This window comes from Colobus angolensis, unplaced genomic scaffold (genome assembly GCF_000951035.1).
Source record: "Colobus angolensis palliatus isolate OR3802 unplaced genomic scaffold, Cang.pa_1.0 Scaffold2, whole genome shotgun sequence".
NCBI classification, from domain to species: domain Eukaryota; kingdom Metazoa; phylum Chordata; class Mammalia; order Primates; family Cercopithecidae; genus Colobus; species Colobus angolensis.
In genome coordinates this window covers 10,438,377-10,455,412 of record NW_012115154.1, presented here as the reverse complement: position 1 = coordinate 10,455,412, position 17,036 = coordinate 10,438,377, and the positions used below count along the sequence as shown (strand labels likewise).

The 17,036-nt window shown below is 40.0% G+C and overlaps 1 protein-coding gene across 1 annotated transcript in view; it reads right to left on the bottom strand.

Annotated features, from left to right (window-relative positions):
* MGAM2 (maltase-glucoamylase 2 (putative)) overlaps positions 1-17,036 on the bottom strand; it is a 117,549-nt gene that overhangs the window by 72,105 nt on the left and 28,408 nt on the right. Inside the window, exons 14-15 of the mRNA XM_011941323.1 lie at positions 6,847-6,964; positions 513-684 (exon numbers count right to left, since the gene is read on the bottom strand). Of these exons, the coding sequence (XP_011796713.1) occupies positions 513-684; positions 6,847-6,964 (290 nt within the window). The remainder of the gene's footprint in view (positions 1-512; positions 685-6,846; positions 6,965-17,036) is intronic.

Here is a 17,036-nt window from a genome sequence, read left to right as displayed (position 1 = left end):
AGTGGTCAATGAGATGTGAAAGCATGTAGTGAGTATTTATATGATAAGGGAAAGGAGAACCTCTTAGTCGCATCATTCCATGCTTAAGGAGATTCCAGAGTCACAGGGCACACTCCCAGCCACAGGAGAGAAACAAGATAGAATCCATCACGGACTCACTGATAGTGCAAACAATGGTCTTTGTGTTGAGGCTGTTCCTTAATATTCAGTTCCCAATTTCATACTTTCTTATTTACTAATGCTCTCTTGATGGAATTTTCCTGTGATACTAATACATTTTATTCATGCTGTCTCCTTCCTATCTTCAGAGATTCCACGGATGACAACTCAGTGATAAAGTACTACCATTCTATCTTCAGAAGGCAGCTCACGTAACACACAAAAATTGATTTTTCCAATACATATCACCTTGGAACATGCTTCTTGGTTTTTCAGATAATCTCTAAGACTGCTAATTAAAAGAATGTCAACAGACGAAGGGTTAAAGTTCCCTGGTTGGAAATAAGGCTCACCATGGGGATGCCAAACAGGTTGAACTCAAGGATAGTGGGAATAGACCATCGGAGGTCATCCCATGTGGCCGCATTGTCCCCCAGCCAATGAGCAGCAAATTGGCCAGATCCAGCAAAAGTTGAACGGGATAAGATGAAGCTCCTATTATTCATGAAGACGGTCTCCAGGGCTCTGGAAAGGAATACAGCCAGCGGAGTGTGAGGTGGGCTGTGAATGTCTAGGACTCACCTTACAACAAGAGCAGCAGTGGACTTTCTAACCAAACTGAGAAAACAACATGAGGGTGTCAGAAACCAGGTGTCATAAACTTAGCACTATTTAAGAGCTTCTTTCCCATTTTTGGGTAAGGTTTCAGATCTCATATAAGACAGTACAAACCTCTATATTCTAGCCCCCACAGCAATTTCTCTAGGCTTCCATCCCCCGATTTTGTTTTCTCTATCTCGTTGGATCTGGTTGTGGTCTGGTCCTTTTGGCCGACAGTACATTGGAACCATGATTTGGGTTATTTGTCCCATCTTCTTTCTAATGTCCTTTGGTTCCACAAATTTCTGTCATGCATAATCCTGTTCAGCACAGCACCTGCTCCGATGGGAGCTCTGCACCCTCTGCTGGACTGAGAGGAGAGTTCATGCACCAGCTGGTACACCTCTGAAACTTCAGAACTTATCCCTGGGTTCCTCTGAAACTTCAGACTTACTCTTAGCAATTCTCAACGCTAGCAAATTTTAATCTATGCAAAATAAGAGTCATTGAAATGAGTAAGTCTCAAAAGATCACATCTGATACTTTCTATAAAGTTAAAAACAACTAAGATAGAAAATATTATTTTCATTGTATTATATATAAAATATTACATATTATGTAAAATGATATAAAAATGAAAGCAGGCTGGGGCAGTGGCTCACGCCTGTAATCCCAGCACTTTGGGAGGCTGAGGCGGGTGGATCACGAGGTCAGAAGATCAAGACCAACCTGGCCAACATGGTGAAACCCCGTCCCTACTAAAAATACAGAAGTTAGCCGGACATGGTGGTGTATGCCTGTAGCCCCAGTTACTCATACTCAGAAGGCTGAGGCAGCGGAATCGCTTGAACCCAAGAGGCAGAGGTTGCAGTGAGCCGAGATCTTTCCACCGCACTCCAGCCTGGGCGACAGAGCAAGGCTCCATCTCAGAAAAAAAAAAAAAAAAAAAAAAAAAAGAAAGAAAGAAATGAAAGCAAAGAAATTAAAAGCACAGCATTCAGAATGGTAATTACTTCAGGGGCACAGATGAACATACAGTGGGGTAACCTATGGTTGGATGTAGGCTGTTTGCCTAGCTTTTACTCTGGACACCTTTTGAATAGGCATTTTATTGAAATGACTCTCCTCTTTTGTTTTTTCCCCCTGTGGTAAAAAGCCCACATCTTCCATTAGAGTTATACAATGAACAATAATACAATTAGAGGACAGTAAGACCTGAGCCACAATTGCTGCTAGCTCTTCACAGGCAAGCTCTTCTTTCCTGCTTTCTAATGCATGGTCTGAGACAAGTGTATCTTTTCCTAAAACCTCTCTCTGCAAATCTGTATCACCAGGTAGCAGGCAATTCCTCAAGACACTATCACAGTCACTAAGGCCTCCTCACTTCATTTTCCTAGGGATGTTTGGAGAGTCTATAAATACTGAATGGCTTATAATGGCAAAAGGGAGAAAATTTTGAAATGGAAAACTGCTTTAAGAAAGTAAAGTGCTTCATTCTGACAATTTACTGTCAAAAATAGGAGTAGGTTGGAGGAGAGGACTCGCTCAACTCCTATCCCCACTTCTACTTTAATGTAGACTGGCTGACACTTTGCTTTTATTACTACTGGCTGCAGGTTTATTATACTCTGCAATCATCAATCACAAAAGAAACACATTCAGCTCACAGAGAATGAAACCGAAACAGGGTTGAAGATATCTGTGGTTACAGTTTATTTAGAAGCAGGCTGTTACTATGATAAAACAGATTAGATAACTGTTCCTCAGATGTAAACTGTTCCTTTACATCTGAAAGGAACAGTGTTACTCACGGACTTTGTCTTTTGTGTTGTATCTTTTAGTTTTCTTTTTTCTATCCCCCCAAGTCTGGCCAATTTATAATCAGGTTGTGATCACTGAAAGAATCTAGTCTCCTTCGGCTTTCAGCCTAGAGGTGGGGGTAATTTTATTCCTGCTTGACCCACTGTCCCCAAACTATACTTCCATTTAAGGTTGAGCCAAATATTTATCAGACCAATGACTTTAGTTCTTCTGATGTCCAGATGCCATTGAATGAAAATCTTATCCATTTTTTGATCCACTTCTGCCTCATGCCCAAAGACCAAGTTCCACTTATCTCCACTGTCCTCTGGGAGCGTAGGCCATTATGCCTGGCCAGAGAAATTAGAAAGACACTTACTATTTGTTCAATCACAATTACCTTTTAACTATTAACCATAACTATTAGAATATATTAACCAACCCATTCTTGATTTTATAGCACTTTTACCACATGGAGTCACTGGCAACAAAGCAATTTGAAACTTTCTTCCCCCTCTCCAACCCTTTCTTACACTTTCTTTCTTACCCTGACTATTCACCCTGTTTGCCACTTCTCATTCTTACATAGAAGCATCTAAGAATAAAAATATATCAGAACAGAAGACTATGGGAATACCAACCCAACTCTCTCATTTCAGAGATGAGGAAACTGAGTCTTATTTATCCAGTTTATTTCTCAGGAAAAATAGAATAAGAGAGAAAAGACAAAGAAAAAGAGACGATGAATCAGAAATATATGTTGTTCTTCCTAGAGCTTTTTTTTTTTTAACCAAAATATAAACTTTCACATTTTCTGGACAAGAACTCTCATCTGGACAATCTAACATAATGCAAAGTCATGAGGACAAAATAGTGCTGAAAAATAACACCGACCCAGTCTCTGCCTCGAAGTCATCAGGGGCTGGGTCCTGCCCTTCTGTCTCTCAGGCCAGGCATTTATCCAACGAAGTGTCTTCAGTATACACACTATTGATAAGGCTAATGATATGGGGTGACTTTGCCTTCAAAAGACTTACAGTCCGGCAGAGAGAAAATGAGCATCTAAAAATTGATACCATGTTTTTTGCGTACTAAGCATATTGGAATATGAACAAATGTGGCACAGAAAATGGGAAATAATCTTTTCCTAGAACTGTCAGGAAAGTTTCCAGAGTTGAGATCTGAGGTGAGGTTTTATAGGTAAGTATATTTTGCAAAATGGACAGGGTCAGGAAGGCCATCTCGTGCAGGGCAAATAGCACATGAAAGGCATGGAAGAATGAACAGCCCTTGGATGTGGGAACAACAAGAAGCTGCAAAGGTGAGAGAAAAATTGTAAGAAAGGGTTAGATTATAAAGTACCTTATAGGTTATGCTAAGAATTTTACTGTATAAAAAATAGCAAGGCACAAATAATTTTACGCTGGGGAGAGAAATGAGCAAACTGTGCTTTAGAAAGGTCACTTTGTCAGGAATGTACAGTAGTGCTTTCTAAATTTTAACATACATTCAATACACCCAGGGATCTTGATAAAATGCAGGTTTTGGTTCCTAAGTTCAGGGTTGAGGTCCAAGATGCTGATGTTTTCTGGTGATGCTGATGCAGCTGTTCCTTGGATTATGCTTCAAGTAGAAAGGGTAGAGGACAGGTTATTGGGAGATAAGGGTAAAGTCAGGGAGATTAGTTCTGGGCCTAGTGTAATGATTTGTATGAGGGATGATGATAACCTAATTAAGAAGCACTCGTGGGGAAAAAAGGAGGTGGTTACAGAAATGTTTCAAAAGTAACATCACAAGGATCAGGGACTGATTGCATGTGAGGGTACAAAAGGCATAAGGGATGGTGTCATGCTTCTCACTTGGGAGTCTGGGATATACGGATGTTGTTGCTACCAACCAAGATACAGAATTTAAGAGTTTCAGCCAGGCGCAGTGGCTCATGCCTGTAATCCCAGCACTTTGGGAGGCCGAGGCGGTTGGATCACCTGAGGTCGGGAGTTTGAGACTAGCCTGACCAACATGGAGAAACCCTGTCTCTACTAAAACTATAAAATTAGCTAGGCGTGGTGGTGCATGTAATCCAGCTACTGGAGAGACTGAGGCAGGAAATCGCTTGAACCCAGCAGGCGGAGGTTTCGGTGAGCTGAGATCATGCCATTGCACTCCAGCCTGGGCAACAACAGTGAAACTCTGTCTCAAAAAAAAAAAAGAATTTAACAGTTTTGAAAATGATCAGCTACAGTGGGAAGATTAGGTGAAAACAGGTAACAGAACAAGGTGAATGGTGTTTGAGGTTCTACAAAACATCCAAGTAGACAACATCAGAAGATGGTTTTGGATATTTGTGTCTAAAAACTGGGGAAAGACCCCAGGAAGAATTATAGATTTTAAAATCATTAGAATTAATTACAGTGAAAACCATGAAAAGAAATACATTACCTATGTGTTGGCATAAACTGTAAAGAGAAGAGGACAGAGGATGGACTCCTAAGAATCATCAACAGTGAAAGAGCTGATGGAAAAGATCCAGGCACACAGATGAGAGGGAACAGCTGGAAAGAGAGCAGAGGCACCAGGAAGAGCAGTATCTTTTTTTTTTTTTTTTTTTTTTTGAGACAGAGTTTCACTCTTGTTGCCCAGGCTGGAGTGCAATGGCATGATCTCGGCTCACTGCAACCTCTGCTTTCCAGGTTCATATGATCCTCCTGCCTCAGCCTCCAAAATAGTTGGGATTACAGGCACCCAACACCACACCCGACTATTAATTAATTAAAAATAATGTTTGCATTTTTAGTAGAGACAAGGTTTCACTATGTTGGCCAGGCTGGTCTCAAACTCCTAACCTCAGGTGATCTGCCCACCACAGCCTCCCAAAGTGCTGGGATTACAGACGTGAGCCACCACACCCAGCCAGCAGAGCAGTATCTTAAGGACTGAAGGAGCTGAGTTTAAAGGAGTGGTTATGGCCTTGAGTACCACAGAGAAAGAGAAGTCAGGTAAGAAAAGGACTGAAACAGGTCCCATAAGGCCGTCAAAGTCTCACTGTCTTCTAGAGCACAACAGTGCTCTAGAAACACCAAAACAGGAGGAGAGAAGCCGAGAAAGACAAAGATGCTCTTTCCTAAGCCACTGGAGGATCCACAGCAGCTCTTCTAACACTTTAGTTGCCCCATCTGTGCTGCAAATTCAAATTAAAATCTTAAGCCTGGCCCCAAATTTTCTTGCCGTCTTAGGTATAATGATTGTATTGTACTGTCTTCCACAGAAGAAACTGCACAGTGAGAAGAGGAGCTATTTCTCAGTTTACAGAGTCACAAGTAAACAATCTACATGACAAGATATAAAGGATGTAATGGTTTGAAGAACACATCTGTCTCCTTGGTAGACTTTCATAATGGGTGGTGGTGGCAACAGCAGTAATGGTGATGGTGATAGTCATGGTGGTGATGGGGATAGTGATGATGGTGATGGTAGTGTAGGGATGGTGGTGGTGGTGATGGCAGTGATAGTGGTGCTGGTTATGATGGTGATGGTGAATGGTGGTCATGGTGGGTGGTGGTGATGGTGGCAGTGATTGTGGTGGTGGTGGGGGATGCTGGTGATAACTGTGGTGGTAGTGATGGTGATGGTAGTGGTAGTGATGGTGGTGGTGATGGCAATAATGGTGGTAGTGGTGGTAATGGTAGTGGTTATGATGATGGTGATGGTGTTAGGTAATGATGGCAGTGGTGATGGTGATGGTGTGTGCACGTGTGTATGTGTGTCTTGAGGTAGAAGGGAGGATTATGAGGTAGACAAGCAGGACATTGGGAAGGAAATAGAAGGTTATTGTGTAGCATTTCCAGATAAATAAAGGAAATACAGGTAAATTCAAATTCCAAGTAAACAATGAATAATTTTTAGTATGAGAATGTCCCACATAAATTTAATTTGATGTCCTGTATATTTATTTGCTAAAATCAAGCAATCCTAGTGCATTCAGTAAAAGGATCCAAGCAAGAGCTGACTTCTAGCTGAAGACTCTAAATGTCTTACATAGTATTGCCTGCTAGTATCCTTGAAATAAGCTCCTTAGCCATAAGCCAATCAAAAATAATCCTGTACAGAAACCAAGGAACTTGGTTCTTGAGAGGAACTCTTAAATACTCTCTAAGAACAGAGTTTTTCTGTTTCTATAAATGCAAAAATTATTTGAACAATATGTTACTTATAGAACAGAAGAAAAACCCTCCACCTCCACCTCCCACCTCCACATATCTAGAATTAGGGTGAAAATCAAGTCCTTACAAGTTTGTGGTTCTTGCCATGGAGTGGCCATACAAGCTGTGGATGTCATAGTGAAGGCCTCCATAAAACTCCGTGTCCATGCAGAGAGTTCTTGCAAAAAGTAAGTGATCCAGAACTCCTGGAGGAAAATACTCATTAGTGAGGCACTTCCTCGTTAACCATCTTTAACAAAATAGCAGCCCAATTATTTTCTTCCTGATTACAGTACCTTCCCCACCAATCTCCACCTGACCAAATCCATTCCAGATTTTAAATTCTGTCCTAAATGCTATGTCCTGCCTGGGGCTCACATTGAGCCCTCCAAGGAGATGAATTATTAAAATTAATCTGCATTCCCTCGAGCTCACAAAGAATCCCGGTGAGGGGAGGCAACTGAGAAACGTGCTCAGAGTAAACACAGTGGATGTGAGCCTAAGTATAAAGCATATAATGTTTATCTACACATATTTAATCAAGAGAAATTGAGTGTACAATGTATAGGTATGAAGGCAGAGAAATGGAACTTTTTCTTTTTTATAATACTGTCACACTTAGAAGAAAAATAGGGGCCGGGCATGGTGGTTCACACCTGTAATCCCAGCACTTTGGGAGGCCGAGGTGGGTGGATCACCTGAGGTCAAGAGCTCGAGACCAGCGTGACCAATATGGTGAATCCCCATCTCTACTAAAATTACAAAAATTAGCCGGGCATGGTGGCGGGCGCCTGTAGTCCCAGCTACTTGGGTGGCTGAGGCAGGAGAATTGCTTGAGCCCGGGAGGCAGAAGTGGCAGTGAGCCAAGATCGCACCACTGCACTCTAGACTGGGCGACAGAGCGAGACTACATCTCCAAAAAGAAAAGAAAAGACAAATAAGATGCGACATTTGGGTAGTCTGATAGTTTGATGTGTAAGTACTCAAATCCTGCCTCTGAGAATTCTCATTGTTTGCATTTTCCCTTCCTCAAGGCTAAAATGGCCAATCTTCTCTGCCACTTCCTCTCCTTGTGAACTCTTCACTGGGGCCATATCTACCTTCCTTCACCAAGTCTTGCCCATACCTAGGACCTGAGTGTGAGGCACAATTCCAGAAAGTGGTGGGACCAGTCAAGATTGAGGTTGAGTTTTTCCTACCCAGTATAACAGAAGCAAGGTTTGGAGTTGGAAATTAGGTAGAAATGTAAGATGGGAAGAAAATTCTATTTCTTGCACAGCTTGGTGTGTGGCATGAGATTCACAACCACTTCAGTGCTCTTTCTCTTGCTAATTAATGTGCACTATGCAATCCTGGAAATGGGAGGGGCTGCCTGGCTATGAGCAAAAGTTGCCGGTCATATGTGAGTAGACAAAATGCTGAGGGTAGTGAGTGGGGTCCCCACCAGAAGCAAGCAGAAAGGGATAGGATTGAGGTTTTCTGTAGGGCAAAAAAAAAAAAAAAAAATCAAAAACAAAAGTTAGTTTTGGCCAAAAAGAGGATTGAGAGATTAAGAAAAAAGAAAACATGATAAACTAATCCAGAGTAGAAAAAAAATGGGGGAATACAGACAGAGCAGAGAAGAACAAAGAGGAAGTCGAAAAAGCAAACAGTAGATTTTGTAAGAGGTCAAGACTTCCTCCAAAAAATTATTTACTCCTTAAGTGACCAAAAGGAGTTAAAGAAACAGCTGTACCTTGGTCTCAGGGGTATAAGTAACGTGGGCAAATCAGAATACACTGACTGCTCAGGTGCCCAACATGCCAGCGTTCTCTTCCTGGAAATGTAAGAAGATTATACCTTCCCTTGAGGTTAAGCTGAGGCTACGTGACCAGATTCCGGCAAAGAAATTTAGGCAAATTGGGTACACCTCCCTTCTAGGCCTGCCCATAAAATCTTCTCCACCCTCTCTCTCCCTCACCCAGGAAGCCAGAAACAAAGGTCTCTGAGGAGATGGAAGAACCAGACATAGATCTGAGTCACCACTTGGATTCAAGTTCCCCATCCCTCACCAGAGTATGATGTGAGCAAAAAACAAACGACTATGATGTGAGCAAAAAGTAAACGATCATTGTGTTAATCCACTGAGATACCGGCGTTTATTTGTCGCCAGAGCATAGTCTATTCTACACTGCCACCGCCACCCACCACCTCTACACATATTCTTTCAGAATCAGAAACTGGAAAATTGACCTTGACTAGAAATGGCACCTATAAATAGGACCTTGAAGGCACCACTGATGCTTTAAACTGTTGTTAATGATCAGAGAAAGAGGGAGGAAGGGAAGGAAAAAAGAAAAAGGGAAGAAGGAAGGAAAGAATAAAGAAAACAGTTAAGAAGATTATAGGTTTGCTTCAATTTAAGGCAGTTTGTATCCTAAAGTGTCCTGAAATTCTCATAGATTTTAAAATTGACACCTGAGGGATTTGGGGGAAATGAACGGGATGAAAGCATTTTGAATTCTAGACTGGAAGGGCAATCAGGGGAGGTAGGCAGGCTCAGACTTTGTCCCATGCTTGCCCTGGAGTTATGACAGCAGAAGGGTAATCAGAGACCCAACACTGCTGCAGAGACTTCGGTAGAGGAGTGTTCAGATGTTTAGGAGACCCCTTGGACTGGAAGTGAAATCGCTCCTGACCATACTGAGTGTAATTACTGAGGGTGTTTGAAACATGGCTTATTCCTACGTCATAGCAAACAGGTGAAAACTTACTAGGAAGAAAAGGAGGAAAGTTCAAGTCATTGGATTCACACTGGTCATTAGAAGCTTGGAGTAAGCTGGAAACTTCATTCATTTCCTTCAAAGACACAAAACAGACCAAGTGTAAAATGCGATTGAGCTACACTTAGCTGTTGAGAAATGCTTACTGAACTAGGAGCCAGGATATCTGGGTCCCTTATTAACTGCTTTTTGGATTTTAAATAATCTCCCTAACTTTTCTTACCCTTTGTTTCATCTTTTATAAAATTGAGTCATTGGATTAGGTTATATGTTTGTAAGGTATGTTCCACTTCTAAATGACATTGTTACCTTTTATCAATTGATTTCAATCAGCTAATTCAGAAATACTGTTTCAAAGGTTGATCCCTGCCTACAAATTGTAAAGATTTTATTGTTATTATTAAGAACCAAAGATAAACTAACATTTCTATTGTATAACTGTCCCTATCCTTTATTCCTCTGAGTAAAGAACAATAAGAGAATATAATTAAGATCAAATCTATTTTCTTACATGAATTAAAAATAAGTATGTCTAATCTTGGTAACAAACAAATTTTTTTTAATCATTGCATATCTTAGTCATCAGAGTGCTTCTGAAAATGACTGCTCCAATGCCTTGCACACTGGCACTCAGAGAACATTTGTTGAAGAAATTCCTATTGTTCTTCCACAAAAATATAGACCCTCATTAAATTATTATCTAATGATTAATTTAAATTTTTATGAAGGAATGCTACAAATAGTAGCAATTACAATACCATTTTAATAAAACAGTATTTTTAAACTGACAACCAGTTAATGGAGAAAGCAAAAACTTTATCAAAATGAAATAACCAGTTGATGAAAGATGCAAGGTAAGAACCTAAGGCTCTTAGGAGCCTAATTCACTGGATATAGACTCAGCATTAAGTAAAATAATTTTTAATACTACCATGTAAAGCAAACTATTTTTTACTACACATCAAGGTCAAAACTCATCTGAAAATTTGACATATCTGTTTCCAAAGGAAATTTGAGTCTGCAATAATAACTTACAATCCACACTCCATCAAACTCCAGATGATCATGAAATTTAGTGACCTGATCTATCCACCACTCAGTGCATACTGGATTGGTGTAATCGGGAAAGACTGTCGGTCCCGGATATCCCTAGGACACAAAGAGGAAGGCAGCGGCAATCAGCTTGGTTGAAGGTTTTTCATTTTTGCAGACAATGATTTCTTCTGTTAGGAGCCTCATTTTGCTTGTCATTTTAGAAATAAAATGTGTGACTCCCCCAACAGAAACTAAACAATAAAATGCATGCAAGGAACAAGAGGAAGAAACAAGAAAAGGAAAAGCAACTGAGTAAATCGATGAAAAGCCACCATAAGTCCTTTTCTGTGCAGAAAGAAAATTTGAAAAGTACAATTTCATTACGTCAGGCCAGTTGGGAGACAAATTGTTTAAAATACTAGAAAGTCTATAGAATATTTTTCAAGAGAATGAACTTTTTCCAAGTGTTCTTAATTAAAGGTCACATAAAGTCTACTTTGAATAATTATGATTATAAATAACGTGTTGATATTTTTGGCCTATAAACACTATTTTATAAATGGTTGAATGAAGTTTGCACTTCTTACTCAGGTCATTTTTTTAATTCTACCTCCCTTTTCTGTCTATGCCTATCAAACAATAGCTTTAAAGATTTTCCACAACAAAGATATAACCATAGCCAAATTTTTGAAAATTCGGAATTAAAAGGATACCAGTTTTTGTGAAAAAATTTTGTTCATTTTCCCCATACATTTATAGATGGTAATTTAGGAACAACTTTATACTCTGGGAACATTGAATACCTATTTTAAAATGTGGATAATTCTCAAAGCTCAAGATGGGAGCTTGAAGTACCCACAGGAAATGGATTGAGCTCCTGGCTCTTTGTTTTAGGTGATGGGCACCAACTAACCATTAGATGTAACTTTGCCCCCCAGGAAACAGGTGGTGTCACAAAACAGTCACCTACAGCAACATTCAATCTAGAGCAGGCCAGCAAATTTGATTCAACCAGTGCGTTTAAAACAAACCACTGGCCAGGCATGGTGGCTCACGCCTGTAACCCCAACACTTTGGGAGGCCGAGGCGGGTGGATCATGAGGTCAGGAGTTCGAGACCAGTCTGGCCAAGATGGTGAAATTCTGTCTCTACTAAAAATACAAAAATCAGCCAGGCACAGGGGCAGGCGCCTGTAATTCCAGCTACCTGGGAGGCTAAGGCAGGAGAATCGCTTGAACCTGGGAGGCAGAGGTTGCAGTGAGCTGAGATCATGCCACTGTACTCCAGCCTGGGCAACAGAGCAATACTCCATCTCGAAAAAAACAAAACAAAACAAAACAAAAAACACACACCACTCTGCACCTCCACTACTGCTATCTCTGCCGACATCTTAGATTAAATGATTCATGCCATTTATTAGTCAATGAAGTCAACCATCTAATTCATTCTTTGTAATTATATGTAAATTCTTAATTATATATCACTCAAATATGAGTACTATTGAAATGACTCATAAGTGTGGATAAAATTTTAGGTGAGCAAAATAATTTTTATTTGACTGTGGACTCTAAATGCAGTATATAAATATGGGCTTATCTAATATTTTAGAAATTAGCTTCTAACGAATCCGTGAAAGCAAAGACTTGGTGTGCAGAAGGAAGAAAACTTTCCTACTGCTTTATGAAAAGTTAGAATCAATGAAAAGAAAGTAAATAGAATTAAGCATCGAAAGGGTCAATGAAAGGAGCTAAGTAAGCAGAGTTTGGTAAGGGATCATCCATAATCCTGAAAAGACAGTTCTGCAAAATAAGCTACTCGGGAGCAACAAGCTCTGCAGTCACCTAAAGTCTCTAGATGAAGCACCAATTTGAGTAAATCTTACAGAATCCAATCATCTAGGGCTGACCCTATATATAATTGAAATTGCCTATGTGATTTGATTTAAAGTACACTCAGAAATTTTGTCATCCTGAATACAGGCCCCAGCTCAGCCTATTCCAATGCCTGAGTCTGCTACCTTAGAATCAAAACTGTGCTCTATCTATAAGTCTTGTGTAAATTTAAAACATAGGCCGGGCACGGTGGCTCACACCTGTCATCCCAGCACTTTGGGAGGCTGAGGCAGGTGAATCACCCGAGGTCAGGAGCTCAAGATCAACCTGGCCAACATGGAGAAACCCCATCTCTACTAAAACTACAAAAGTTAGTCGGGCCTGGTGGCATGTGCCTATAATCCCAGCTACACAGGAGGCTGAGGTAGGAGAATCGCTTGAACCCAGGAGTTGGAGGTTGCAGTGAGTCAAGATGACGCCATTGCACTACAGCCAGGGTGACAAAAGTGAAACTCCATCTCAAAAAATAAAAATTAAAATTAAAAATTAAAAAAATAAAATATATTAGCTGAGATCAGTTCCACATTAATCTATGAGCACTTGCTATATTTTTGTAGTTCAATTTATTGTCTTGGGAAAGAGAAATTTGGAGGTGGGAGGGCTTTAGGAACTGATTTTTCTTCTAATTATATATTGCTTCTCAATTATCTATGGTATTAGAGGATCAAGGCTGGCTTTTTAAATGCTTCAGATTTTTAATCATTCAATTATTATATCCACTGGTTTAAAATAGTAATAAAAGAAACCTCTAAAGCCATGAAAACAGTAACAATATTGTAACTTGCCTTTCACCCATCTTCGTACCAAAAGTTCAAACTCCCCAAAACAATCATAATTTACTTTGATTTTCTTAAGAAATTACCTCCCCAACAGCAAAACCATTGTTCCCCAAGATCCACACTCTCTTTAGGCTTCCATTATTATAGGGCTCGTAGTTAGAGTTTTTGGAGATGCCAGGATTCTAATAAAGAAATATGATACAAATATTATTTTTATAAATTGTTTTACACTGTGAAAGAAAAAATAAGGTAACAAGTGTTTGAACATACCATAATAATAACATATTTCTGTCCATTTTCATGTAATTCCTTGACAAAATCTGGGAGACCAGAGTAAGCGACTTCATCAACAGTGAAATCCTTCTTTCCATCCATGTAGTCTATGTCAGAGTATTGGACGTCCTGAAAGAGAGCTCTGGCCAGTCAGAACCTAGGAAACAGTACTGTGCTGATGGAAAGTATTACAGCTCTGGTTCCTGACCATTGAAAATGATACCACATTTCCTACTGATTCTGGAACTTCCAGGGCTTGGCTACTTCTCAGGAGTAAATAAGCCGTCTTTGAAAGACATGATTGCTGTTTGGTTGCAATTTTACCTCCTTATCCTGACAGGTGCATGTCATAAGGTATTGGGAGGGACTTAAGAGCGGGAATTGCATCTTGTTCATCTCTGCAACTTGAGAGATTGGGTGCTTGACATAAAACAGATGCTCTTTAAATGATTGTTTGAATGAATTATATTATTAATGTTATAACCATGTACTAACTTAACCCAAGCATCAAGCCAGAATATATCATATGGGGAGAAAATGATCTTTTGCCCTATGAAAGTCCTAGAGTAATGATTAACAAAGATCAATGACGAAAAGATAAAGCCTTACTCAACTAAACTCTCAAGCACACATTTTTCCTTGTGTTTGCATACCAGCCTATGGGGAGCAGGTGTTATTCTTAGTGAGCAAATTGAAATGTGAGGGAGTTCGGTGACATTTCCCAAAGTACATGCCCTGGGAGGTGGGGTGGCTGATGAGGGCTTTGGGGACAGGCTCTTTGGCTTCAGATGCTGTTTTTTTCCCCAATCTGCCACTTTCCTCAAAGACAAAGGAAGTGTTCTTCTAAGTGTTCCTCAAGTATCATACAGTAGGAGTCTCGACCTTACAGGCCTAAAGAAAAATGTGGCTTGTAGTCTGTTGCCCAAAGTGGCATCAACTGTTCTAATACTGGGCAGTCATTTAGGACCCAGGTGTCCTCCACAAACACATACAGGGAAAGAGTCTATTCGTGGAAGAAAATTCTTCCTCGAATTTGATGTTTGCAGATAGTAGATATGAGAGAAGTAAAATTGAACACAATCAATTTCCCTTTGACACCAAAACATATTGACCATCTGTTTTTTTTACAGGAAAAATTGATCCCCAGCCTGCCCTCATCACTACTCTGAGAGAGGATTGAAGAACCCTGAAGGTAGGCCAAAGCCATTTCCACATGTTCAGTCTTCCTTCAGATGTTAACATTCTATTCTATTTTTTTCTTTTTTTTTTTTTGAGACAGAGCCTCACTCTGTCACCCAGGCTGGAGTGCAGTGGCACGATCTCAGCTCACTACAACCTCTGCCTTTAGGCTCAAGTGATTCTCCTGCCTCAGCCTGCTTTGTAGCTGGGATTACAGGCATGTGCCACCACACCTGGGTAATTTTTTCGTATTTTTAATAGAGACAGGGTGTCACCATGTTGACCAGGCTGGTCTCGAAATCCTGACCTCAAGTGATCAACCCACCTTGGCCTCCCAAAGTGCTGAGATTAAAGTGTGAGCCACCACACTGGGCCAACACTGTATTTTTACATCAAAGTTTCAAAATCCCAAAGAGCTACCCCAAATAAGTTGTTTTGATAAATTCATTAGCCACATGTTATGCATCTCCTGGAGAAGATGATCAAATATTACACACTTAATAATTATCTTGACTTACTGGTGGACATGGAACATCATAAATACTGATGCAACCATGAAGCTTCAAAATTAGAGTTTGTCAGATCTAGGAGGAGTATACGAGGTCACCGTGAGAAACTCATTTACTGTAAGTCATTATAATCATCATCTCTTGTTACTCATGTCACCTCCAGTGTTGCTTTCTCTAATATCATAACAGCTAACTTTGATGATGTTCACCTTCCGTGCTGGATGCTTTACATGCACAGCATAAAGCATTCCTTACTACCAGCCCACCAAAGCAAGTCTTACATTCTCATTCTCTAAAGGTGGAAACTAAGACTCAGAGATGTTAATTAAGTAGCACGATATTGCACAGAGCTAGGAAGAGGTAAAGCCAAAATTCAAAGCCATATCTATCTGACTTCATTAACAGTATACTTTTCATGCTCAGATACATAACTTAACATGCAAATTTCTGCCAGCAAGTGTGCCTATCAATCTATTGATTTATCTACATTTTTCCTAATAAATTGAATTTAATGCAAAAAATAAAAATGGGAATTGGTGTCAAATGCATGGTAAAAGAAGTTTCAACTTACATATGGTATCTCAGCTAAACGATTTCGGCTTACAACTTCTTTCAATTTATTGATGCCACCATAATCCCTGCGACTAAGATGGAACCCAAGACTCCAATAGGGAGGCAAGAATGGCCGTCCAACAAGCTGAAAAGATAAGCAAGTAAGTGTGTAGATTTTTAGCATAAACACTGTAGCCCCATGCCTAACACTGGACGCATTAGCCCCATTTCATTTTCTGTGAAGTTCCCAGAGCTGAAAACATCAGAGCTGAGCGTAGTCTGCTAGAATAATCTGTGAAATCCCACAATCACATCCTTCTTTACTAAGTACATAAATGTATTCCCAACATCAGACACTAATAAAATTTGCAGAAAATGTTTCAATAATAGTGTCACCTTGGGGGGAAACCAGTGACATTCATTATTCTATAAGTGTTTTTCTGAGTATTTGTTCACAGTGTGGCAAGGGCTAAGATGGGCACTTGGAATATGGTGGCACAGAACAAACATAGCTCCTGCCCTCACAGAGCTTAGAGGAAATAAATAAATGTCTAATATAATTTCAGATAGTGGTGTGTGCAAAGGGTAAAGGAATAAGAACTGATGAGATTAGGAGTGAGATTACAGACACACGCCACCACGCCCAGCTAATTTTTGTATTTTTAGTAGAGACAGGGCTCCGCTAGGTTGGCCAGGCTGGTCTTGCCCTCCTGACCTCAAGCGATTTGCTTGCATTGGCCTCCCAAAGTGCTGGAATTACAGGTGTTAGCCACTGTGTCCAACCTCAAGTTTCTTCCTTTTCTATAATTTGAGTCAAATATGAATAGCTAGCAAAGTTTATTCAGGTAGTTCCTTTTCACTGAATTTTAACTTATTGAATAAATAAGCTTTGCTGATTTGTGGGATACATGAATGGACCATGAGTTACTTGAAAGCAGGATGGTGTCTGACTTATTTTGCATTTCTCAAGCCTTGCAGTGTCCTTTTGAATGCACAAAGCACCCAATAAAGGTCATCAAAATAAATAAACAATAGATGAAAGACTATCCCAGCATTTATAATCCATAGTTTACTAACACCTTTTATTAATTTATAATGAGCATATGAGATAATAGCAGTAAATAAGGACTATCTAAATGCAAAAACATACCTCCAAGTATTGCTGAACCACTTGTTCTGGAGTGTTTCCTAGGAATACATAAAAGTCAAGAATGCCTCCAATCGTGCGATAAGTGATTGCAGGAGCTGGCTGAAGGGTAACCTCTGAAAAAATTTTAATGAGATGTATTAGAATCTT